Source organism: Lutra lutra, chromosome 14 (genome assembly GCF_902655055.1).
Source record: "Lutra lutra chromosome 14, mLutLut1.2, whole genome shotgun sequence".
NCBI classification, from domain to species: Eukaryota; Metazoa; Chordata; class Mammalia; order Carnivora; family Mustelidae; genus Lutra; species Lutra lutra.
This window is the reverse complement of record NC_062291.1, coordinates 1,561,055-1,588,405: the sequence shown is the minus strand read 5'-3', so window position 1 is coordinate 1,588,405 and position 27,351 is coordinate 1,561,055. Positions and strand designations below refer to the sequence as shown.

At 45.1% G+C, this 27,351-nt stretch overlaps 1 protein-coding gene across 6 annotated transcripts; it reads right to left on the bottom strand.

Moving 5' to 3' along the window:
* Positions 1 to 255: 255 nt before the first annotated feature.
* Positions 256 to 27,351, bottom strand: URB2 (URB2 ribosome biogenesis homolog). Of its 6 annotated transcripts, none has more exons than XM_047701481.1 (11): positions 27,110 to 27,350; positions 26,493 to 26,698; positions 24,310 to 24,448; positions 22,451 to 22,627; positions 17,393 to 20,714; positions 13,857 to 14,017; positions 11,863 to 11,973; positions 9,825 to 10,067; positions 7,240 to 7,327; positions 4,472 to 4,611; positions 256 to 729 (listed from the first exon to the last, which is right to left on the bottom strand). In XM_047701481.1, the coding sequence occupies exons 3-11, from the start codon at positions 24,433 to 24,435 to the stop codon at positions 532 to 534; spliced, it is 4,566 nt and encodes a 1,521-aa protein (XP_047557437.1). In that variant the 5' UTR covers positions 24,436 to 24,448; positions 26,493 to 26,698; positions 27,110 to 27,350; the 3' UTR covers positions 256 to 531. The 6 variants fall into 6 exon arrangements, with proteins under 6 accessions (XP_047557437.1, XP_047557438.1, XP_047557436.1 ...); XM_047701482.1 differs by having other exon boundaries at positions 26,493 to 26,688; XM_047701480.1 differs by having other exon boundaries at positions 27,138 to 27,350.

Sequence of the window (27,351 nt, the reverse complement as noted above, 5' to 3'; positions counted from 1 at the left end):
CCCGGAGCAGGCCCCTCAGCTAACACCGAGGAGTCTCAAAGCTCTAACAGTCCCCAGGCCCCCATCAGAAGATATACTCGGGGAAGGCAGAGCAAGTGATATTTCAAGAACACTGCCCATTTTACTTGGAGAATATAAAAGGCAAAGATATTTTATTATTACACAGCCATGTACCGAGGTAGTTTCCCGTGGGGAGAAGAGATACCAAACCACTGGATGAGAGAGACAAGAATTCCATTTGGAACGGCCATGAGAGACATTCGGCAATCTTTTTATTCAATTCACCTTATTCTGGGGTCAATTATCAGGATTCCATTTGTAATACATATGGCTTAAAAAATATGTTAAAAAATATTCATTGTGAAAAACATAGCTATGGAAGACAGTATATACGACATAAAGCCCAGAGTGTATTCCGCATATCCCAACGTCACAAATTAGAACACCTCCGGTCCCCCTTCCCCAGCTCTTTCAGACTGGAGGGCCAGAGCCACTCGGCAGTACGGCCGGCAGCGCTTCCAGAAGACAGCCTCAGGCCGTGTATCTTCTCTCTCCTTCATGTTTTGCCTTGTGATATTTCATGTAATCATTGTGCAGCTCCTTAAAGATGTCCCTCACTCCCGGCTGCAGGGAGACCCGCAGGAACTGGACATCCGGCTCAATGCAGAGGTCCAGGATGAGGTAAATGCCCTCCTGCAGAAGGCCCTTCACCGCAGGATACAAGGTGACCTGTGAAAGGAGGACACGCCGTCTGTGAGAGCAAACACAGACCAGGCCCTTGGAAGACCTGACAAGGAGTCTGAAGTTTGCCCCTCAACTTGAGAAAAGACATCCCTTTTAAACTATCCCTTTGCACAGAAATAAATATTCCTATCTTCAAAATCTGTATTTTAGGGAAATAAAAGCCAACTTGAGTGACAAAACCCTGGAACGAAACGTCACAAAATCACAGGGGTAGCTTTGCTATTCGGTGAATGATGCCTACCTGGGACATTTAAAAACCGATCTTTAAACTTACAAATCGTATGAGAGCCACTTGCATTGTGCCAAGTTCTTCACCATGACCAGTCGCCCGGGAAGTTGCACTAACGTGGGACAATGGCAGCAATGTTCACTATGGGACTGACACCCCCCAACCCCCGGCAAGGCAGGTGGCCGGGCGGGCTCCAGCACTCCGCAAACTGATCACTGACAGGCTGTATTAGTAATTAGGTCAAATCATAGCCAAACAAATCATATGTGACTTATGATGACACTTAATACATCTTTTATTCCTATCAACAACAGCTCAATGGGACCTGAATTTCTAACTGCCCCCGAATGGCTGAACCACTTCTTGAGCCTCGAGATGCCTTTCTTCCCTGAACTTCTGGGTTAACGAAAATCTGGGGCACAGCAGGAGTGGGCAGTCTGGCTCCAACGTGGCTGCACCAGCTGCTGCACCCACGCTTTCAGATCAGAGGTTCACACTGTCTAGACAAAAAGGCCGGCGGAGCAGACTCTACTCACATCTGCCACGACCACTGAGGCTGCAGCCGAACCTCGCACTGAACCTCCGGACACTCCAGGAACTGAAACCAAAGAGCAACTGGACAGTCCGGACAGGCAGGCCTGGGATTTGGCAGATTCTTTATTAACATCTTAATGGCCTAAAAGCGTGAGAGCCCCTCCGAAAGCACACAGCTTCTGGGGAGGATATATGGTATTCACTCGGAGAAGTCTGATTCACCAAAGCAACTGCTGGGAGGACAGTTTGTTTCTGTCGCTACGATGGTGTTTTTCAAAGTTGCCGTCATTTTCACATGACAGCTCAAAAAACTTCTGACAATCATCTTAAGTTTTACTGTTTATAGATGATAAGAACACTCGAGAACAGACAGTAGAACTGTCCGTGATTTCAGTGGAAAGCATCAGAAGGAAGGAAAAACAAAAGAAGTCCTGCATCTTACCAGCCGGGTGAGGACCCTGTACGTGGACCACCCATCTATTCCTCTCATCAGCACTCACTAAACAGGTAATTCCACCTCCAGAAGCAGAGGTGAACGAACTGTCCCAGCGACAGAACGAGAGCTGAGCCCACCAGTCGGAGGCCACGGCCCACGCACTCCACCACCCCCTCCACCACCCCCTCACCCAGGGGCTCCTTAGCCAAAGGACAGCACCGAGCACACAGCCCTGCTGGGTCACTGGAAGGCCAGCCACGTCTGGTCTACACAACCACTGCGCCTCTTTGTGTTTCAGCCCACTTATTCATAAAACAAGTGGAAAGAACTCAGTTTCTATGACATTAAGATCACTGACCTCTGAATGAAAATATCTCTAGGTGGCTAAAGGGACCTTATGCAGGATAGGCAGAACAAACTATTTACTCCAGGCTGTCAACATAGACAGATGGAAGTCTGATCTATGGATAAAAGAGACCGGTGACCGTCATTTCCCCTGGCACATCCCCACTATGACACATTACTGCACAGACGGTCCAAGGTCTGCGTGTCCTTCCTGACACGGTCTCACCAGGTCACCGCCAGACCTTCACCAATACCCATTCCACAGGACTACCAGGGGAATGCAAAGGAGATTCATTGAGCTGTGCTCGCTATCTAGCATTTAATTAAATTTATAAATGTCTTTCTGCTCTGGAAACATTCTCAGTAGAAGCCTCTAATACATATGGAATATTTTCTTCATTACTGAGTTAAAAAACAAATGAAAGATAAAACACAGACTCTTGCCAACAAATTCTGGGATGCTACAGCCTTAGATAATTCCCAAGGCCTTTGGCTTTCAAGATTAAAAATTAAAAAAAAATAACTGAGAAGCATAAATTAGACATGAATAATGAAGCCAGGAAACCAGAGACTTTTCATAAAATAAATCTCAGAATAATAATTAGTGATTTAAGGGTTCAAATTATCCCCTCCCTTCTTGGCCCTTAGTTAAGTGATATTACTATCTCTCATTTTATTTTTCACGGAAACACAAAATAATGCCAGCTTTTCTTTTAGCAAAGGCTTACATATCAATGACTTGAGTGCCTGTGAAATATCAAGATTCTATAAAAATGCTAAGAAATTCCAAGGAAACCAAACACAAAGCCCAACATTCATTCAAAGGCTGACTTGAAGAGGTCTCACATGTTGCCCCCACTCCTCCGCACACCGTGCCTGGTGAGGACCCCGTGCACACCCATGGGGTGGGCTGCGTCCTACAGTGCCCCTCCACCTCCCTACCCCAGCCCCATCTCAAATACAGCCAAGTGCCCACCCACATGACAGGCATCCCCACTGGCTGAGATGAGTGGGACCAGCGTGTTCGAAAATTATTTAATAGTTATAGATTCATCCTGAAACAGGGTCAGAATGAAAATGGATGCAACACCAGATTTTCTGAGAAAGCTCATTCAGCCCAATCTCCCTTGAGAAATCTCTTAGTGTAACAAGTTTACCAGGGTTCTAACATTATTCTTACAAGATTTACAAAGGGAGGCTATTCTATGGAGAGCAATATAAACAAGGCAGATGTATATATCTATGCCTGCAAAAGTATATACACACAGAAACACACTGTACTTTAAGCCTCTGACATTCAATTTAAACCAAGGAAGATAGGAAGTCTTCACAGGTCACACAGGGTCTTGTAGAATTTTGGAAATAACATGCTAACAGTCCAAAGTGAGCCCAGCGCTGATGAATTAACTATCCAGAATATTAAGTCAAAAAGTCAGATTAGAAGCACCTGGGTGGCTCAGTGGGTTAAAGCCTCTGCCTTTGGCTCAGGTCATAATCTCAGGGTCCTAGGATCGAGGCCTACATCGGGCTCCCTCCTCAGCAGGGAGCCTGCTTCCCCCTCTCTCTCTCTCTGCCTGCCTCTCTGCCTACTTGTGATCTTTGTCAAATAAATAAATAAAATCTTTAAAACAAAAAAAAAGTCAGATTAAATATGACAAAGGTTCTTTCGCTTAATGGAACTGAAGGAATCTGCCGGTATCTCTACCACGTCATCTCCTTTGAGTGTCTGAAGCAGCTGACTCACACACATGATGCGCTGCGAGAGGATAAACCCAGGAACCCCTGCTGTTGGGGGTCCTAAGACCCTTCTTCCTCATCACCATTAAGCCTGGCCCTAGCAGAACTCCTGTTCTTGAATGTGGGAAGCATTTCAGCTTGCTCATTACTCAAGAAACTGACCAAAACAGGCCCCGCTTGTGCTGCAGCAGGAATGGGGACAGCTAGCAGTCACAGAGCGCCTTCTAGGTACCAGGCACCACCAGCCCTTTGAATGTTGCCTCACTCAGTGGTTCTGGTAACCCTGCAGGGCTGCTGCAGAACCCTGCAGATGGGCAGGACAGTCTGCTACGATGCAGGCTTGGGACCATCAAGACCAAGACATCGCTTGCCACTATGGCTGAGAGGCCCTGCTACAAAGGACTACAAATGAAAGCACCTGGTGAAAGGGAGCGAGCTCCGTTTACCTTCTGCACCTCTGTGACGTACTGGGCCACCATAAAGGGGGAAAACACCGTGAACTCTTCAGCCCGAGCTGCAATGTGGCTGTACATCCTTTCCACCAGGCGGGCACACTCGAGGACCACTGACAGATCATCTGTGCTTCCTAAAGGAGTAAAGGTTTGCCAAACTGATTAGTCCAAGACCCATCAGTTTAACCCTTCTAGCTTTATGCGTTTACTATAGCTGAAAATTATTCAAGTCTTCCCTTTTTTCCAGGCTCCTTAATCGGCTTATTTCACAGACAGAATGAGAGAGAGATATTAGGTCCAAATATGTATCTCTATTACAAAAGAGGAAACACTTAAAATACTCAAGTACATGTGTTTAGGAGTCTAGAAGAATTGAAAATTTTAAGATGAAATCTGATTGCTATTGTATTTTTTTTTAAGGTGGAGGTCTATAAGAAAGGTTTAAATTGGAAAACTATCTTTAAAAAACATGGTTTTTGGCGACATATAACTTTAAAGATAAGAAGACCTAATTATGCCTTTCCCTCCTTATGTTTCAGAGATCATGGAGACAGAGAGATATAAGACTCAGCTACCAATACTAGATAATCTTCCTATTTTCCCAGATTTACTTCCTATTTCCTAGTTCTGTCCACCTTAAAGTGCTCGGACCACTCAAGGCCTTCTTTAAAAACTCCTCTAAAGGATTCCAATGGCCTAGAATGGCCCTGAGGCCCTGGTCACACCCCCGTTCCCCTAGGCCGTCACAGCAGAGCTGGTGGGGAACCCCAGTAAAGGCCAGAGCACCTTCCCCAGCTTTCATTCGGCATAGAAATACACCCATTTTTGTAAAATTCCAGAAACTGCAAACAAATCTACAATGACAAAAAGCAGATCAGAGGTTGGCTGGGGCTGTGGCCAGAATGGGAAGAGGCTATAAGAGGACTCTTCTGGGAATGATGTGAATGTTGTTTTTTGACTGCGGAGATGGCTTCCTGCATGAATTTACCTATCAAAACTCATTCAAACTGTATTAACAGATGTGGTTTGTTACACATACTTTATGATTCAATAAGCTTCAGTTTTAAAATGCACAATGTCTTTTCTTCAAACCTTGAATGTACAAACATGTTACATATATGCATTTTTCCAGATACAATAAAGTTTTATGAAATGATGAAAATCTCAAACATTCACGGGGCATTTCAACAGCCAAGTACTTTAGCAAAGCACTGGAATATCTACCATGTTCCATTTCTTCCCTCTTGTCAGAGTGCTCAGCACACACGAGCAGTTCAGGGACTGCCTGGCAGTTATGACAGTTCATGGGTGTTTATGAAGAGTGCACTGGATCCAACAAGAAAAGAGTAAATAGTTAAAACTCTGCTCAGTTAAGTTCTGAACATGTCAGAGAAACGAGTCTTGGCTGACCAGAGATAACTGAGCTGCACCAAGATGGACACAGCAGAGTCACGCTCGTGAAACATGCCCCGACACTCCCTCAGAACACACGACAAAGGACACACTGTGTCACGGGACACACCTGTGTCAGTGTGTGACAAGGGCTCTGCTCCCCTCCTGCTCAGCAAGGGCTGGATCGGGGCCTTCCCTACCCTGCCACTTCCCATCTCCTGTCCAGGCAGACATCGCTAGTAGAACAGGGATTCTTCTTGCTGAGCTCAGACAGGGCGACGACCTTAGGGGCCTCAACACAACACTACAGCCAGCCACCACCAACTGACCGAGGCTAGCTTGGGAGATGGAACCTGTGTTCCTACCCTGCTCCTAAACATAGTCACAATTGTACACTGACACCAACATTATATCACTCTGCAGCAGGCCTGGGAGAAAGCAGAAGACCTTAATGTGCCACTGACTGATCTCAAAACCAGGCACAATAATTTGGGAATTACAGTCCTGTGTTAACTATACCTTTTCTCTTTTCTCAATAGTCACTTGGTTTCAGTAGCGTAAATCACAAGTCTGAACCCATCAAAGTGGTTCCCCTGGGGTAGGGGAGGGGGGGACTGAGCACCACTCATATGTTTCTAGTTAGTCCAGAACTGCTGCCACACGGTCTTCCCAGACGCCCTCCAAGTTGAGTCATAAAGTCCTCCTTGTTGGAACCAGAGCATTCTGTCAGGTACCACACCATGCAAATTTGAAGTAGCGCAATATAGACCACCTCAATCTATATGCAAATTTTTAAATAATGAGACTCTCCCCCAAATTAGAAACTCAGCAAGGATCAACAACCTTCAAGGCTGAAAACAAGCTGCACACATAATTTATGCTATCACCATATGGCAGTTCACTTATTGGTAAACACACACAACCTTGCCAAGATAAGGCTGAAATGATGACTTGCCAGACGTCACCCCATTTATAAAATAAAATAGCTCTGTAACTGCCCGTTCTTTTTTAACTTCCCCATCAAACTAGGAACTCCTTTAGGGCAAGAACGGAACTGTAGTCACTTTCTGTCCCCTCTACGTGAGAATAAACATTTCTTAAATGTAGGTACTTTTGTCCTCCCCAGGAAAAGAACTATTTCAATTAGGAGATCATAAGCGCAGTCATTGTTTTGGACATAGCAAAAAAAAAAAAAAAGGAAACACAGCTTGAAATTTTTAGAAAATTATTTTAGGTATTCATTTAATGATCTGAACATTTCTTACTTAGACTCAACTGGGTGGTTTTATTTTCTGTAACATATGAGGCTGGAGACATCACAAGACAAACACATTTGAAATCACGTATCTGATACTGTTACTTTGAATTACCTTTGTCTTTCTGCCTCCCTTCGTGCATGACCGAATACACCAATCTATTAAAACAGTTCAAGAAAGAAGGAATGGCTTTCAGCATTACCTGTAATAATAATAGGCAAAAGAATATAAAAACATATTATTGTTTATTTCAAGTTCTACTTTATTGTTTTTAACATTTTCTATTTAAACTTAATTAACATATAACGTATTATTTGTTTCAGAGGTAATGCCTGCGATTCATCAGTCATATAATACCCAGTGCTCATTACATCACATGCGCTCCTTAATGTCCATCCCCCAGTTATCCCACCCCTTCACCCTCCCTGCCCTCCAGCAACCCTCAGTTTGTTTCCCATGATCAAGAGTCTCTTACAGTTTGTCTCTACTTCAAAGGAGTGCATGTTTATTTCCTTCCTAACCATATCTAGCAGGATGTTCAAAACAGCATGGCAACTTATTTTTGCCTGAATTTTCTAGGGAAATAGCTCACTCATCTTACTGGACTCTTTAATATTTGTTTTAATGGTTTGGGAAAGAGCTTCTAACTTTAGGAATCTAATGGAGTGATCTCAGCTTAGAATTGCTTAATCTGTTACTCTAAATTGTCAGTGCATTCTAGAAATGGGTAGAAATAAGTAACAGAAGCAACAGTAACAACATATTTAAGTGTAACAGGTATTAGAAAGAGGTTACATAAAACAAACCCATTTAAAAGAAGGACCCAAACTTCTCAATTTTTAGTGATGAAAAGTTCTGGCTAGAACTTTATTTTAAAGAATGACATGAAAAATTTAAAATATGCTTCTTTTATATGCAATCACCTTTTAGATCGTGATCGAAACAACACACTACCCAATAAAGCAGCCATGAGCTACATGAAGCTACTTAAACTTAAATCAATTAACATTCAGTTCCTAGTCCTACAGCTCCTGGACCACATTTCAAGACATGAGTGGCCTGTGATTACTGTGCGGACAACACAGACATAAAACACATCCAACAGTGCTTTAAAGATCTACTGGCCAGTCCTGCTCTTTTCTCAGAATTCTTAGAATGAATAAAGACTAAATCAAGAGTTGAGATTTTTTCATTTGGTATAATTTATCCAACAGAATTCTTGATAGCATTAACATCCCGTTCTTTACATCAAATTACCGACATCCACAGCATGCTCTGAAAAAACTCATTTTTACAAAAGTGTTCCAGAGTTTCATCAAATTTCCCAAGGACCCCACGTAAGCCTCTGCTATCCTACTGATTAAAGGCACACAAATCCAGAGCCGGACTACTTGAGTTTACACCCTGGCTTAATATGGCACCAACTGATCGTTCTGCTGGGTACGCTGGCTGAGCTGACCTCATGCTACCCCCTTTAGATTTACCTAAGCAGATAGTAGCCTGGTGCTTCTAGCAACTCAACTATGCACAGGGCCAACAGTGTGATCATGCACTACATAGGGTCCCCATCCCCCCCACTCTAACCCACAGGCAGTGAGTAGTAGGTGGTTATCAGTCACATCATTCTCCACTGCAATACCATGTCATTATTCCTGTCGATTTTCTCCTTTCATCAAACGGTCTAATTCTGCTAAATGGTCATTTGTCAATGGTTCTGCAGGAAACTCCCACAGTTTTCTAACATTACTTTCATCAGCTGCATGGAATCCTGCATCTTTCTGCAAGATGGGCAATTTCGGCTTGTAATTGATATGTATTGCATTTATATGGTATGGCCACATAAAAATTTAACAATCAGCAAAGACTGAAAACAAAGATGCTCACAAGATTAGGCAGGGTCAAAGGCCCAATGTCATGAGTGCTTAGTTTACCAGACAATAAAATTTTTTAAAAATGGCGCTGCGGTCAGGTTACTAATCTGAGAACATTAAAACACTTAAAAATATATGAATGTGCCTGTGTATACATGTATACATCTTATTTATGACTTCCTATGCATCACATGCACAGCAGTCGTGCAATGGAAAGAACCCAGACCAAAGAATCAACAGCCCTGAAGCTAAGATTTAGACCCAGCTGGGTGACAATGGTGAAATCACACAACAGCTCTGAGCCGCAGGTTCTTTATCAATAAGATGGACGACCATCTACTCTACAGACTTACTGTAGGGGTAAAACGAGACACGCAGCAAACTTTCAACAGATGGTGGCTGAACTAGAATCTTTTCTGTAGGACAATTATTCCCACTCAGTTTAATTTCAAAGGCAGCATACTATAAAACTGGAACTCAGGAAGCCTCACTCCCTACACGCATCTGAGTTATAAACCCACGAAGACATCTAAGCAAGTCAGTGAGATTAGAATGTGTGGTCTGCAAAAACAGAACAATTTGCAATGAGCATCCTTAAATAGCTAGTATACAAACACTGTCTAAGTGTCAGACCCGACAAAGATGAAACTCACTCAACCACGCTGATGTAAGGATCAAACATTTTTGTGCTAGAGAAACCACTATGACCCTGGAAATTACTGGAACCAAAACGTTTGCTTAGCAAATCACTGTTTTTCTTATCCTCTAATAGTAAAGCTCTGCTGCCACTGTCCTGAAGGCTGAAACTACCCCGCTCCTCCTTCTCACCTTCGGATGACACTGAAGGATGGAGAAGAGCACGTTGTGCACCCGCAGGAAGATGCTCCCATACTCAGAGGGCTTCAGGTGGTCCAAAGGGACCGTCAGCAGGATGCTGAAGGCCAGGCTGACGTGATGCGGGTTGCGGATGGTCTCCTCCCCCTGTCGCAGCAGTGCCGCCAGGACGTCCAAAATAGGCCCCACCACCGCCAGGGGCACAGGCTGCTCCTGACAAGCCTCTCGGTTTAGCAGCTACAGGAAAAGAAAGAATAAAGGAAAGAAAATGAAGGCGATTCTCTAAAGAAAGAATATAAAAACTGAAGTAGACAGACGTAAGAACTGAAGTGACGGAGGTAAGAATGTCCAAAAGGCCTGGATGCGGTCAGAAGACACTCTGAAGAGACAAGGAGGCCAGCGTTCAATCTCTGAAGGCAACCTACTATGGACTTGGCCATTCTGGTCCATGCTTTTTGTTGGACTCCTCAACCACGAAGAGAAATAACTTCTTACAAGAGGTGACCCATCCAACTTCTCAGAACAGGAAAACTTCATCAGATATCAGACATACATAACAATATTTTCCCCAAAATACCATTAGTTGTAAATATCTATCACTGAAGTTCATTTGTTACATTTCTTAAAAATCAGCTCTACAGGCACCTGGGTGGCTCAGTCGTTAAACTGTGCCTTAGGCTCAGGTCATGATCCCAGGATCCTGGGATAGAGCCCTGCGCTGGGCTCCTTGCTCAGCAGGGAGCCTGCTCCTCCCTCTGCCTGCTGCTCCCCCTACTTGTGCTCCCTATCTCTCTGTCAAATAAACAAAACCTTAAAAAGAAAATCAGCTCTAATTAAGATGTTCAATTACTATTCTAGAGAATGAAGAGAACAAGCTCAAAATGAGGGCTAGCTCAAAGTTCTACCCACCTAACCTGGGAGAGCTCACCTGTTACCCGCATCCTCAGGCTGCAGCTGTAAACAGCAGCTCTGGTGTGGCCTGCTGGGGCCTTCACACCACTCCCGTGGTCTGGGGTCTCCAACTGTGCTGACTTCAAGCTATTAGACCTACTTTTACATTTAATCTGTGTGGTTTCTTCTATTAACACAGCCCTACTGTGCATACCACCAACACTGATTGCGTGTCACATGAGTCCCGCTCCCTCCCTCCCCCACTCCCTGCACTCTTCCTCCTGACACCTGCTACACACACCAGGGAAGGATGAGATTCATCCACTAATGCAGGATTCCCAGGAAAACCACAAAGCAACAGAAGAGAACAGGAGGGAACATTATGTCTACTCTTCAGATCCCTCCGCCCTGGGAAGATGCTACTCCAGGGTAATTCTCTCAGGTAGCACAAGAGAATTACGGCTGATGATGATCGTGAAATAGATACTGATCTTTTGAACCCAAGTGAAAGAATACTGACTGGAGACTCTCCGGAGGACAGAAACACTTGAGACAGTCCCCATCAAAATGAAGTTTTTGTGCGAGTGAAACAAAGTCATGCGGCTGCCATGTATATCCACCAAGTGCCAAAACCTAACAATTGGGTGGGATTATAATAATAATCTACCTGCGACATTACTGTCCCGCTCTATAAAGCCATTCCTTTCTCACTGTATCATAGATTTTGAATGTGCACAACCCCCTACAAATGAACAAATGCACTACACTAACCACAGCATTTTGTGGGGACCAAAAAAAGCGCCAGAATTCCTTCTCATCTACTTTCAACAGGCTTCCAAGGGAACCCATCTTATCACTGCACGCCTGTTACGGCCTGCCTAATGCTTCCCGGGCTTGACACCCCTTCACACCACCTCTCCACCACATCTGGAGCCGACACCAGTATCCGCAGACACAAAGCACACACGGTACACACACTGGCAGGACAGCATCTTGCCAGCCACCATCTTCAGGCCGCAGCGCCCAAAACCTACTCTGCATAAAACCAGAGATGGCAGAAGCCAAAATGCGGCCTTTTGTCTGTAGAGGGACGGGGTGATAAGATGAACTGAGATGCAGGGCACAGCCTAGGGGTACTCACAGTGAGAGCCGTGATTATCTGGGGGCACGCACACCAGAACAGACTCGCTTTCTCTCCACCGAGTGTGCATTTCAGAAGCAACTTGGTCAGTGTAACAGCTGACAGAATGGCCTAAGAGAAAAGGGACAAAAACTTAGCAGAAATAGCCAGCTCTCTCTTAAGAAGTCCATCTTGGGAAGAAACCCAGTCACTGGTGCTGAAAAGAGGAGCAGAACCCATTAGAACTGTGGTGTCAGGTCACAGACAAGCCCTGGTTTGGGCTCAAGACTGAGGGAGAGGTCCCTTCCATCACCAGGCAGCCAGAAAATAAATGCGTAAGATGAACAGAACTGTGGCCAAGGGGAGGTCTTTTCAGCAGCATCTCACTAAACCAAGCATGCAAATGTGCCAGCATAGTGGAAGAAAAGAAGGCCACAAACGGACACAGCAACCTAATTTCAGAGATCCCAACTTGTCAAGGCAGTGTGGAAAGAGGCAGCAAGCTATTACTTGACCTATGAAAGAAAACCATATGCTTGTGGGTAACAGGAGAAGCCAGGGGAAAACATGGACAAAGTAAAACAACTAGATGAGGTGCTATGATTGCAAGTGAGGATTTTAAACCATGAGGAAGAAACTATGTGGGAAGGGAACTCACTTTGTTGAGTACCTGTGTCATTAAACATCTAACACTATGCTGGCACCTGACACCATCAATTTCAGCCCAATACCAGCCCTTCTGCCGCTAACCCTGCAGCCCCGCAACCCATGCAGTTCTGGCCTCAGCCCTCCGCTCTCAGCTTCTTTCCCATCTCTCCCTCCCTGACTAGCAATTCCCCTACCTACACTCCCTCCCCCAACCCCAGGCAGCTTGGCCCTGTCTCCTGAGGTGGGGGCTCACTTTCCTGCCTACCTATAGGGCCTGTATACCCACATAAGGCCTGCATATGGTGCCTTCCTGGCTGTCTACCTCTCACACCCACACAACCTCTGCCCTGCTGTGCATAAATGCCCTCCTCATCTCCATAGCAACATCCCCCATCCAAATCCTCTCCAGCGCTGAACGAACGCTCAGGATCCAGCCTCGCCTCCTCCATACCTTCTGACTGACTGGTTTAAATAGAAACCCACAGTGAGGCCTTCTCAAAGCTGGGTCCCAACCATGCTGCAAATGCACACAATGAAAACTTCCAGAGAGAAGGGCAAGTACCGTGGGCAATGAGCAGGGGCTGGTGCAGAGCAGTAGCTTCTTGCTCACATACAGGAGATGTGAGTTCTCCCTGCTGCCCCTCTGTGGCCTCAATTACCCTCTCTAGCTCTCCTCCCATCCAAATCAAAACCCAAGCTTGAACGCTGATTATACCCTCAAGAAGCCACTCATGGGGAAGAGAAAGCTCAGAACCAGAAGACGTGGCCTGCATTGCTGGCTCCAAGATACTTAGCTCTGTAACATTCTTCCTCCTGTGCTAGCAGGGACGTCTGACCAGTCCAGTGCACAGGGCTGCTTAGCAGACCAAACTCCAGCACGTAAGCTCCGTAGAGAGGCTCTCCAAAATATGCAATGCCAGATGCAAATACAGGGCTTTATTACCAACTACCAAACATACTAAGGTGCAAAGGACCGCAGGGCAGCTTGCTAATCGGACTGATTCTCAAACAGGATCAGGGTGATGTGACCAAGTAAAATTTTTAAGTATGATGAGAGATATCTTACACATAGGATAAACAGAGTCCATCTCTTTTTACATATTGATAATTATAAGTATGCAATAAACTTAGTACTAAACTTCATATAATAAACACTCATAGTTTAGATGTGAAAAAGTTCCTCTTTAAAGAATAAGGGCCCCTTACACTAAAGCCCCAGGCCTCTTCACATGCCAGGACTACATTCATAAACCCCCCTTGGGGTTTGATCTTGTGTGTTTAAATTTAGGGGTGGCATCACATCTCAAATAAGTTTTCCCATTTGAGCTATCATTTATGTGCCTGCCGTACCAGGGAAGAGTACACACCTGCAGATTGGCTTTCCACATGTTACTGATGTCCAATCCTTGGAGAATACACCGCATCATCATCCTAAAGTCCTCTGCGGTCCCAACTTCTAACATCTGGGTGAGTAAGGCTCCCAAATAAGGTTCGATATCCTGAATTACCCCAACCGGAACTGCAGGATCTGTGTGGGAAAGAAACCAAAATTACTAAGATAAGATAAAAAGGGGGCAGGTCAAATATACTAGAATAACCACATGATAAATGGGGCCCCAGCCCTTGAAAGTCATGATCTGAGAGGCCTGGAGATACTCGTGGAGCAAGCAAAGAAGGCGGGGCCCGTGCCACAGAGCGGCAGTGTCCTCGTGCACACAGCTGACCTGTGCAGAGTGCACACACACAGCACAGGGAAGGGGCGAGCCTGAGAGGATGACGACAGTGGTCCACAGTGCTGAACGCTGGACTATGGGACACGGATGATTGCTACTTTCTCTATACTTTCTTCTACTTTCCTTGTACAGATGTACCTTGCCGACAGGACAGGGTCAGTTCCAGACCACCACAATGACGCAAATGTTGCAATAAAATGAATCAAATGAAGTTTTGGGTTATCCAGCACAGATAAAAGCTTTATTTACACTATACTGTGGCCTATTGAGTGTATGACAGCATCACATCCAAAAAAACAATGCACGTACCTTAATTTAAAAATACTTTCTTGCTAAAAAATGCTAACCACCATCCAGCTGTGAGTCTTAATCACTGATCACAAATCGTCATAACAAATGTAATAATGAAAAAGTTTGAGGGGCGCCTGGGTGGCTCAGTGGGTTAAGCCACTGCCTTCGGCTCAGGTCATGATCCCAGGTCCTGGGTTCGAGCCCCACATCGGGCTTTCTGCTCAGCAGAGAGCCTGCTTCCTCCTCTCTCTCTGCCTGCCTCTCTGCCTACTTGTGATTTCTCTCTGTCAAATAAATAAATAAAATCTTTAAAAAAAAAAAAAAAAAAAGAAAAGAAAAAGTTTGAGATACCGCAAGATTTACCAAAATGTTCCTGGAAAAATGGTGCAACAGACTTGCTTGAGCAAGTCTGCCCCAAGCCTTCAAACTAAAAAACAGAGTATCTGTGAAGCTCAATAAAGAAAAGCACAATAAAATGAGGTATGTCCATATTCTTTGGTAAAATCAGTAGGGACACAGGCGTGGCATGGTACGTTGAGAGAGACGGGAGCATTGAAGACCTTAAAAGAGCTCCAAACTTCCAGGGCCTGTCTGCCGCAGGCATCCAGATGTTTCCCACTCGATGCGGGAAAGCCTGCTAATGGCTCCTCCTGGGCCATTCTACCGTCTGCTACCAGCTTACCTTCCCAGCACATTTCAGCCCACAGATTGTTCCACATTGCCAGAGTACCTCCCCATGTCCCAGTCTTTGCTCACTACGTCAGCACTGGGGGGTGGAAGGAACAACAGGATTTGAGAGAGTAAGACCTCAGCCCCGAAGTGTCCTATAAGCTTTAAGATCCTGGACTCATGAGCTCTCATCAGTGAAATGGGCGTAACAGCACTAACTCCCATGGTTGGCAAATAAAGGAAGGAGCACCACACTGTCCACCACTCGGAAGCTCAACATTAGCGCTCCCCACTGTCTCCCCCTACCCTGCCTATCCCTTGAAGGCCGCTGCCAACTACTGCTTTTCCTACACAAACTCTCACCCCACAGTCCCCTACTTCTGGTGTACTCGACAGCATTTCACTGTTCCACAATTTCTGATTTGTGTGAATATCTGTTTACTTGATTAGATAGACCAAAATCAACACTGCACTCAACTCCAGAGTAGAACGTGGTTCCACAAATATACGAAACATTTGTAAAAATAATCATTTTTTGTAATCGAATTGAAGTTGCCTATTCTATTCTACCATCAGAAAGCATTCCTTACAAATGCTTACTTTTATGCGCTGCAACCTACCCGAAACACCCCTGAGGACACCAGAGGGCCACACTCTGGTTATTCATAGCCACCATAACTCTCCCTCTCCCCACTCAAAGCTTTGGGCCCTCCCCAGTAGGCATTTCTTCCGGACCTCTCACTCTGGTCTTTTCTAGACAAAGTCCAGCAGCTCAAGGGCATGAGGCCTGGACCCAATAGCAACACCTGAGCCTGTGATCTGAGGGGCAGCCAGGCAGCAACCCCTCACCGCCACAACTGAGGCCCTGGGGCCAGAGGCATCCGAAGTCCACGGACACAGAGTTAGGACCTAGAGGCCACCTCAAGTCACAGGGACTGGAGGGAAAAAGAAAGAGTATTCTAACAAAGGGGAAGAGAGAGCTTCAGACCATCAGCTGCCATTTCTTAGATCACTCATTTAGGACACCATGAAAGTGTTACTAAAAGATTAAATTCTAAGCTCCACTAAGGTGAACACCATTCCCTAAAAGAGTGGCTGACAGAATAAGATAGAACATGTGACACCAAAGCCTTTTCAGTCAATCCACAATCGAGGCAGGGATAGAAAGGCTATTGAGAGGGAGACAACAGGAGTGTTATTCTGGCCTTAACACTCCAGCTCTGGCGCTGGCCCAGGCAACCCGGGCAGCTTTGCTTTCTACAAGGCCCTATTTTCCACTCTTGTATCTGAGTACGACTGCAGCCCCATCTGCGTCTCCCTCCCGCCTGTCATTCGTTCTAAGAACTAGGGACTCCCCAGCCTCACCTCTAAGGACTGTCCTAACTAAGCTCAACCCCTCAGGAACAACCAAAACAAAAAGAAAACAAACCTACACCAACCTGAAACAGTGCTATCTTGAAACAGAGAAAAATCTGGCCCACTGGCCTTTGAGCTAAGGGACAGCAGATACTGAACGGTTCTGCACAAAGACGTGGGCTAGGTTTGCAGTCCTGATTGGCTGGCCCAGAAGGATGACATCAGACTAAAAGATCAAGATGACAGCTGAGTTTCTGCCCTATTAGCACCCATAGCCTGATGACGGCCAGGCACCACCCTAAGACCTAGGAGTGGGAGTCTGGCCTTCAAGGAATTTTAGGACATTCCCTGTAAATAAAGTCAGCTGCATTTTTCAAGTTCGCCAATTTTAGGTCTTTAAGTCATTGAAGATGGCACTGAAGATCAAATACAAAAAACCCTACTAAGAAGAATGAAATCATACATGTTGACCATCCAGAGCCAAGACAGATAAAAGCTAAAAAAGATAAGAGAAATAGATTTCAAAACTATAACCTAGAACAATCTCCAAAATAAATGAAAAACCACAGTGACAAACAGTACACCCAGAAGGTTACTATCTGTGTACAAAGCAGGACTGTGAGGGTCACTGCTGATCCATGCAGAGAATGCAGATACTAGAAATGAGCTCCTCAGAGCAGACTGGGGGATTGGGGGGGTGGGGGTTTCTCCTGGCTCACCAGCCTGCACCTTCTAAAATGAACACCTGTTCCAAAAGGGTGTGAGGGATGGGGGGGCACTCACCTTGCTGGTGGCTTACTGGTTTTTACCAAAAGCTCTACAGCACAGAATTAGCTCAAGAGAAAATACCTTACCTGCAAGAACTTTTCTCACAGAATGAAACAGGGAGGTAAAAACAGAATCTTCCTTGGGATGTAGTTCTGGGGCCAAAAAGAACAGAGTTAAAAACCGCATGGCCGCCTGGAAACACTGTCTATCTCCTGCAAGAGCCGGCAACTCTGAGAGCAGCTGAGAGTAAACACTCTGGTAGAAGGCAGTAAGGGACAGCGGCACCTCGTCTGTCATTGTGGAAATCTCTGTCCTGTGCCTGGAGTGCTGGCCCACATCCGCCTCCAAGAGCGTGCTGACCGACGCGATGAAGACAGGGGGAAGGCGCTGGCCCCGGGCCCCCTGTGCCCAGCACTGCTGCAGCACGGCTCCCGTGTGGAGAATGGCCTTCTGCAGCAGCTCGCACAGCGCTTCTGGGGCCTCACGCTGCTGCTTCCGCTCTCTGACAAAAGGCCCCAGGACTTGGCACAACTTGGTTAAAGACACCAGAAGGAGGTGCTGGCCCCAAGGATTCTGATTTTTCACCCGTTTGCCTGCAATTGCTTCAGTGCACAGTTCACGGAGGAATCCAAAGATTTTCCTGAAATTGAGCACCAAGCTGAGCTTCGTCTGGGTGAGCATCTGCATTAGCTGTTCTAAGAATGCCCCTACCACTTGGAGGAATTCCAACCAAGAGGGGTCATCCACGTTAACAAGAAATCTACCACTGGCTTTGAACAATGAGGTCAATGTGATCTCAAATATATCACTAACATACATAATCTTGAGCACTGAGCGAGCACTTTTCCCTCTCTGCAGATAACCGAGAAGCCGATAGCAAGTTGTCAAAAATTTGAGGGTCACTGAAGAGGAGCAAGAGCTCCCCAGCTTGGTGATGGCCAAGGACAGTAACAGAAGAAAATAACGCACATGATAGGGAGTCAAGAGGCTATCCAGCTGCAGAGTAGAAATAACTTCCAAAAGTCCCAGGATGCTCTCTAATTGTTCTCCCTCTAGCTGAATGGGGAAGTCACTCTTTACCAAGGACAGTAAGTTTTGGGCAATTTCTCCTTTTGGTTCTACACCTTCAGGTCCAACTTTTGCAAATTTGTTTTCCCAAAGAGCCACCACCAGGTGGTCCTTTTCAAAAAGCCAGGGCAGTTGTTCACTGAGAAGACTTGGGTCCCTCTGGGTACCAGAACACAAGACGCTAGTACATCCTTCAGTTAGGCACATTAAGAAAGCAGAATGAATGGACTGCATTTCTGGAAAGAGAGGGCTATGGAGGACAGCGCTGGATATTTTTTCAAGCGTGAGGCTTGGCTCTTCCTCTGCTGAGCCTTCCTGGGCTTTGCTCACTGGTAAAGTTCTCAGCAGCACACTGGCCAGAGATCTCACATCATCTGGACTAAGATAGGATATCAAAATTGTGAGATTCGACACAACCAAGTGCCAGTGAGCTACAGGGTATGTGAGTGCACTCACTGTCCCAACCTGGCCATCCCAGGAAGCTGTTGTCCCTCGATTCAAGCTTTCTCTGCCAGAACCAAGAATGTAGGCAGCATCACACTTCAAACTGCGGAGGGCTTCTTCAGACTGGAAACTGGTTTGCATTAAAGTCCTTTTCATTTTCTGCAGGTAGAGCTGTGCTAAGCAGTACCTGCCAAGAGAGTCAAACTGAGCTGTAAACTTTTCTATCTTCTTCCAATGGCACGTTTCAACACCGGGGAGCAACAAGGGCAGGTGTGAGATCTCTACAGCAACATCTGTAAGAGCCCCAGACACAGAGTGATACTGGCTACAGTTTATACTGAGCATGGCATCAACCTGGGCCCAAGTGTAAGAGAGCAGGAGTACAGAGTCACTGACCTTCTGTAGCCAGAGCTCAAGCTCTGGGCCTTGGGGATCCAGAAGAAGGTCCAACAGGGGCCTCACAAGCTCTCGGAGCATCCTCTCCATTGTGCATTGCATCCGTCTAATGATGGGCAAAGGGGTGCTGCTGTCCAGACTCCGCATATTGAACATGACGCAGTGCAGCAGAGAGCTCAGGGACAGCGACTTCAAGGCCATGTCGGCATCACCCCGCAAATAAGGTAAGACCAAAGACTGGAACTTCTCCAACATGAGGGACCAAGTGTCCAAGATCTGACTTGGAGGCAAGTCCAGGAGGCACTCGCAGAGCACCCTGGAGGAGCCTGAGGTCAGCACAGGCTGCCTCAGTGCCTCAGCAGCTGGACGACAGATCACTCCCAAAATCTCTTCAAACAACCGCGGCACTTGTCGGAGTTTGACATATGTCTGGAAGACAGTGTGAAGAAGTGCCTCCTGTGCTTTTTTGGTTCGAAAGTCTGTCACTTCTGCATCGATCCAAGCTGAAGCCAACAGGTCATCCAGGTCTGGCTCCAAAATCAAATGATTCAGAGACATCAAAGCCTTGAGGCAGCGGAACCAGGCTGGCACAGATGCTTGGGAGTGGTTTATCAGCAGCTCAGCCACACGGCGGTAGAAGTGGAACTGAGCCTCTCCATGCCGGATCCTATCAGCAGCAATGTTGTAGATATTGTTGTTGGTCACTGAGCTGAGCAGCTGTTCTAGAACCAGGAGTTCTGTGGTCCAATCTGACGCAGCCAGGCCTTTTAGCCGCTCCTCCTGCAGGCGTGAAATCCTCAAGCAGCCAAATAGCCTGGGGAGTACCTGGAAGCAGAGAAGCTGGTTCCCCTCCTTGAAGTAAGAATCGAAAAAGAGCTTATACAGCAAGGCCACTGAGTTGGCTATAACAGCAGCATGAAGGGACGGTTCACAGTAGCCAGCATCTACCAGCCTGGTGATCACAGTGTCCAGAGGAGCTAGAAGATTCTTCATGGCGCCTATCTTCGTGTCACCTTGCTGCTGGTCTAAGAGCTCCTCTTTGTAGGACGAGAGCAACTCGGGCTGAAAAGCTCCACCTCGAAGCATGGCCTCAATCTGACTCCTTACATCCCGGCTCAGCGCCTGCCGCAGCTGGCCTTGGCCAGTCTGTGTCCACGTGCCCCCCGAGAGTAAGTGCCTCAGGACCAGGCAGGGCTGGAGCAAGTGCCCAGTCACCTCCCCAAAGGCACGTCTTGGGTTGACTTGCTGTTGCTGGATCAAGAGGTAGTGGCCAAGCGCCAGGTGAATGACCTCGAATAACTGGGCCACCACGGCTCCTTCTGGCTGCCTACAGGCCAGCCAGCACAGCTGGCTCAGCAACGCCACTATCAACTCCTGTCTAGCCGTGTAGATGACAGCAAGGGCGGGCGTCGAGAGGATGCCCTGGCAGCAGCTCAGCACGGCACACATACTTCTTCGGGATTCCGAAAGAGAGAATTCAGTTATTCTCTCATTTATGATCTGAGCGTTAAGAAAAAAAAACTCATTACTGACTCCACACATATACAAGAAAAATACAAGAGAATCAATGAACTCACTCTTTGCACTTATCTTGATGAGAAAGAAATCCCCAGGTTATCACCTCTAAATGAACTTGACATTTGCTTAATGCACCGAGCGAAAGCAGAGTACCTGTTTTAAGTCCTTCCTACATCCATCTCCTACCAACATGAATTCTGAAAAGGGATTAGTGCCTTTGTAATTCTGCTGTCCCTATTTAAAGAGCTCCTGGTTTTTATAAGACTTAAACTCCAAAGATTACTTTTGCTTAGATCCTAAACCTGCAATTCAGCTTAGATGCTACAGATGGATGGACAGTAGGCCTGGGCTATGACCCTGTGCCCCAAAATACATTTTTATAGTCGATTACACTGTTTTTCTATTTTAAAACACCAAAGCAAAAGGTACTCGACAGAGGAAAGCCAATGTTGGCAGTCACTACATACTATACAGCAAACCTAGTCTTCTGTTTCTAAAAATCTGAAATTCAAAAGCACCAGAAATTATGAGGCCTAGGCAGATTCCAAAATTCACTCATAGGCTAAGTGGCTTGCTCCCAGCCTTACAGTATCGGAGAACCAAATGTATCCTGAGGGCTAAATTATCAGTAGCCCAAAGACACGGGTGCACTTATCTCCATTCAAGTAACTGCTGGCTCTGGAAAAACTGAAATGAAAATGCCAAATACTTAAATGCCAATGTACTACTACAGTGACCATCAATATTTCTGATTATACAAACTCATCTGCCAAATTTTTTCATGTTTGTACCTGATAAGAATAATTTATTCATAAATCACATGCATATACTACAGTACAAATATCACATGGAAGTATAAAATGTATCTAAATTAAAATATGACATTTAGAAACATAAAATTTTCTTTCCATACTCCCCAAGGATAAATCAGAATAACCCACTTTGGTGGCCAGTCTATTATTATAAAAAGTAACATACAATTTAGAACACGATTTTAAAAATCACTAATATCTGTGAACCATCAGGCAGCTCAACTATTTAATTTTCTTATTATCAACCTTTACTAATTTTTTCTTTCGGCCTACACACTCCTGTGAGCAAGGCAGAATGAGGGTTAAGAGCACAGGCTTTGCAATCAGGCAAATCTATGTTCATATGCCGGCTCTGCCACTTACTAGTTGTGTGACTTTACACAAGTTACTGAACCCCTTTGTGCCTGGCACACACTAAGCACTCATTATTAGTACTTTCTACTGTCACCAACTACTCTCACAGTATTTCAAAACACTCAGTTTTGACAGTGAAGTTCCTAAATCTAATCTGAGACCACAAAATTGCTTTGACTCAAAAAACATTGAGGAAATTCCTACTCAGATTTTGGCCTTTGATCTTCTTTTAGGCCAATGACAAAGTGGGGCAGGGAGAAGTAGGGAACACAAAGTAGTAGTATTTGCTGGCAACATTTTCCAATTAAAAGGTAATCAACAACCACTCTATGAAATAGTTCTAGGCTTTCCTTGAACATTAAACAGTAGAAAATGCTTCACACAGCATAAAGCATACCATATGCTTTCAATAAATGTCAGTCATCATTATAGTTGCAGTATTATTTCTTTCTCTTCTTCTACCTTGATACTTCCTGCATCTTCAATAAATAACAGAAAATCAACAGAGATGCACGTCACACATACAGGAAAACAGGGGAAACAGATAATTACCTTGACCAGGGAAATCTGAAGGTTAATTGTCTTCCCATTCTTGAGGAGATCCTGCAGTTTTTTGCTGTGTAGAATGTTATCTATATAGATCCAAAGCCTTTCAACAATGTCTTCCTTCAGTTCAAGTTTTTTCTTATAAAATGCAATCAATGACTGTCTTGCCCAATCAAGTAGTACCTGAATTTGGAAGAAATAATACTCTAAAAATAAATGAATTTCTTTGCCAGGAAAGATGCTGGACATCTAAAAGGACATTCCATGCGTGGCCATATCTAATTGCCAGGGAAAAGCTGTCCTTTAAAACTTACCTTTGGTAACATTATATAAACATCTCAGTATCTTAAAATGTTTATTATTATAGAATCAATACAGAGAAAGAAAAAGTAATTTTGTCTTCATGTAGGGCCATTTAAATGTTTTAAATGAAACTCTTGTTTCTTCTAACTGTTCTGAAGTTATACTCATTTTCAAAAGTTAGAAGTACAACAATTGCTCAGAACAGCCACAAAATGAATAACGCACAAAAGCAAAAATGCAGAGCCAAAAGACAGAGCTTGTGTCCTGGTTTCCCATGTTACATGTACCTTCTAGGTACATTTACTTCCTCAGAAGACAGAGACAGTCTTCTGCGAAATAATGCACTAGTGCTTTAGGAAAAGAAGGGTCGGTCATACATTAGTTTCTATTACTGTGATACATTCCCTTATTTGTAAACACAAGAAAAGGCAGTGAGGCCTCAGCTCAAGCCGCCGGCACTGTCAATAACAGTATCAAAGTGTCAGGTGCTAAAAGGGGAAAAAAGTTCTGAGCATGAGACTGGGTGAGACCTTAATCAAACTGCCACCACCACTTCCCCATCCATCTCACACTGGTTAGCCGTTGCCTAGTGACTACCAAGCTGCCAAGACGATTCTCAGGTGTAGCAGGTTTAGAGACCACTGGACGTAAGAGTGCTCTGCTCTACATACTGCGCCTCATCATCATCTTAAAAGATGTCATCATAGGGGCACCTGGGTGGCTCAGTGGGTTAAGCCTCTGCCTTCGGCTCAGGTCATGATCTCAGGGTCCTGGGATCGAGCCCTGCATCGGGCTCTCTGCTCAGCAGGGAGCCTGCTTCTCCCTCTCTCTCTCTCTCTCTCTCTGTCTGCCTCTGCCTACCTGTGATCTCTCTCTGTCAAATAAATAAATAAAATCTTTAAAAAAAAAAAAAGATGTCATCCACCTAGGACACACTTTGCGTGGTCTTCTTGAATACCAGCATATGGGTGTGTGTTAATACAATATCATAAGCTCAACACCCTGGGGTTTCTAGTGTTCTACAGTTAAGTTTTTTAGGGTTTTTGTTTTTTTGCCAAATAAGCTTGAAAAATGTTAACAAAGAGAAAAGCCTTTCTTGGTTCCTAATCTATTTCTAGAATGGCTTACTACAAATACCGAAGTTTCTCTACTTCCCCTCCTGTCAATTTACCAAATTCAAAGACATTTAACAAAGCACCAATAAGCACTTGCTTATGGAGCAGCAGCCTGGATTTGTCAACAAATGGAGCTACCCAGACTCAGATTCTCATTTCTGTAACTCGATTCCCAACTTGCTCACTGATGCATACACTTGATTCAAAATATAAGAAATGTTTCCAAATATAAAAGAAATGCTGAGACTTTGTAATAGAAAACTCTGTCAATGAAATACTTAACTCATGCATTTTATTCACTGACGTTACTTTTAACCTGCAACCATGTTTCCTCCCCCAACCTTTTCTTGAATCTTCTTAAATTTTAACTAAATGTCGATATACAATTCGTATAAGTGATCCTTCTTTTCAGTTGTAAAAATGTTTTAAGTTTCGCGTTACACTTACTTGCTCTTTATTTGGGAGAACGCACTGGTGGGAAATCCAAGCAAAGTGAGCTAGTTTTAGTTTATCTTCCCAAGAAGTTGTCTTGCTTTTGAGCTTAAAGGAAATGCCAGAGTAAACAGCAGCCATTGCTACACTATATCTACAATTTAAAGTGGAAAAAATATATTAACGTCAAACTCAATAGGCTCCAAAAATGAACATCACGTACACTATTACGCACATAACGTATATTCCTTTAAAAAAAAAATAGTGAATTAAAATACCTCAACACAATGGTTGGGTATAAATCTATATATAAGATGCCATAGCCATGCTCGCTTCGGCAGCACATATACTAAAATGCTGTAGCCCATGATCACAGAAATACAAATCAAAACCACAATGAGAACACTTTGCACTGGTCAGAATGGCTAAAATTAACACCTCGGGAAACAACAGATGTTGGCAAGGATGCACAGGAAGGATGAACAGGAAGGAACCCGTTTACACTATTGGTGGGAATGCAAACTTCTAGAGGAGAGTATGGACGTTCCTCAAAAAGTTAAAAATAGAGCTACCCAGCAATTGTACTACCAGGTATTTATCCAAAGGATACAAACATAGTAATTCAAAGGGGCACTTGCACCCCAATTTTTATAGCAGCAAAGTCCACGATAGCCAAACTATGGAAAGAGCCCAGATATACATAGACAGATGAATGGATAAAGATGTGGTATATAAATTAAAATGGAATATTACTCAGCCATCAAAAAGAACGAGAGCTTGCCATCTGCAAAGACGTGGATGGAAATAGAGGCTATTATGCTAAGTGAAAGAAGACAGAGAAAGATAAATACCATATGATTTCACTCACATATGGAATTTAAGAAAGAAAACAGATGAACACAAGGGAAGGGAAGGAAAAATAAAGACAAAAACAGAGAGGGAAGCAAACCATAAAAGACTCTTAACTATAGGAAACAAACAGAGTTGCCGAAGGGGAGGAGGATGGGAGGAATGGAGTAACTGAGTGATGGGTGTTAAGGAGGGCACTTGAAATAATGAGCACTGGGTGTTGAATCAAACTGATGAATCACTAAATTCTACCTCTGCAACAAATAATACAATATATGTTGATTAAATGGAATTTAAATCAAAAGAATCTTAAATGCTTTAGCCCATGAATTTTTCTGGGGGAAATTCAGACAAAAGTGGGCAGAAGTATTATATAGACATATGTAGGAGTATTCCTGCTATGAGGTGACTGCGCAGGAATACAACTGGGCAAAATCCTCAAGAGGTGATTGTGAAGAAATACAACCGGGCAAAACCCAAAGCGTTCAAATTATTTGTGAAAGGAGAGTCACACGTGGCTTTAGACTGAAAGTTTCTGCACAAATCATCTAAAATATACTATGCATTAAGAAAAGATCCATTAAATAGTTGAAAGAGAGGGACACCTGGGTGGCTCAGTCGGCTAAGCAGCTGCCCTGGGCTTAAGTCCTGGGATGGAGCCTGGCATCTGGCTCCCTGTTCTGCAGGGAGCCTGCTTTCCCCTCTCCATCCTCACCCGGCTGCTCCTGCTGTCTCTCCTTTGCACGTGCTCTCTCTCAAATAACCAGTGTTATAAAAAATTATTTGAGAAAAATAAGCAGTATTTGGAAACAGTAATATTTCACCAAGTAAAAAAGAAATAAAGTACAAAACCAGTCCCAAAAGAAATACTGTTGTTTCAGCTGCAACAGTAACTTCCCACTACAACATTATTCATTTACATATGAGCTTAAGGACATGCACTGCTTCCAGAAAGACTCTACAAAATACAGTTACATAATTGAAACTGTAAAAATAGAGCACAATAACATCGTGAGCAAAGAAAAGCAAGCATACCAACCAGCTGTAATTCTACAAACCTGAAGTAAACATAGCTCTGAGTTTCCTAAGTCATAATAAAAAGGGGGAAATGTATCACATTAAGTCATTTTCATTATATAAAAGAAGTTCCTCAAAAGTGAAAATTTTTCAAAATACTGAAATAAAATTATATATAAAAAAAGTAGGACAACAAACAAACAAACAAAATCGGAGTCCCATGATTCTAACATACTATGAAACCAAAAGAATCTGCCAAGGGCTGGATCTCTTTCATTTCTTCAATCTATGGGGCCTGAAATCCTACAGACCGACCTTCGGAACTTACTTACCCTCAACAGGTAATCCTGGAGGGAACGAGCAAGCAGCGCATGCCGGGCGCTAACATTCAGTAGGGCATCCTTCACTCTACTACAGAAAAGAGGAACACTCGAGTGCTGTCAGTTTTCCCATTTTGTCAAAACGTCCAAGACGAGCGCGTTCAACAACTTACTTCTCGATCAGTGTGTCAGGAAACCACCGTACCGGCTACAAAGTACTTAAAAAGTGTTCGCAGAATTGGCTACCAAGACGCCCTAGACAAGCTCCCGTTCTGCGCTGGGGCCCTGCAGAGGTCTCTGTGCCCGGACGTAGTGAGCCCAGCGCCCAACCAAAACCCCGCTAGTACCGGCGCACAGGGCGCTTACGCGCGGCCACACGCGGCATCCCGCGGAGCAGAAAGAAACCAAGTAACTAGAATCCGCGGAGAGGAGCCACGGGAGAGGCCGGACCAGCGGCGAGCCCAGGAGACTCTCCCCAGCGCCTGCTGTCCGCTCGAGGGCCCGCGGCCGGACCGGGGCGGAGGGTCCTCCTCCGTGAAGGGGCTCCCTCCCAGACAGACCCCGGATAGGGACCGCGGGCGGGGACGCAGCGCCGGCCCGGGGCAGCGGGGCGCTGGGGGTGCGCTCACCTCAGGGCCGGCCCGGGAAGGGGCTCACCTGGACGCCGTCCTCAGGTAAGGAGCTCCCCTCAGACCCGCCCCGGACAGGGCCGGCGGGCGCGACGGAAGGCGGTGTCCGGGTGAAGGAGCTCACCTGGCGGCCACCCGCTCGGGGACCGCGGGCGGAGCCGGAGGACGGCGGCGGCGGCGGCGGTGCGAGCTCCCGGGTGCCCCAGCACGTGGGCGCGGCCCCCGCACTCCTTCCGCCCGAC

Bases quoted from the DNA above. Each gene is read 5' to 3' on its own strand.
- URB2 (XM_047701481.1), bottom strand. From the start codon at position 24,435: ATGGCTGCTGTTTACTCTGGCATTTCCTTTAAGCTCAAAAGCAAGACA. The intron at 10,068-11,862 runs GTGAGTACCCCT...CTTTTCCTGTAG, and splicing joins AGATAATCACGGCTCTCACT to CTGCTAAACCGAGAGGCTTG. The intron at 730-4,471 runs GTAAACGGAGCT...CTCCTTTCACAG, and splicing joins ACGTCACAGAGGTGCAGAAG to GTCACCTTGTATCCTGCGGT.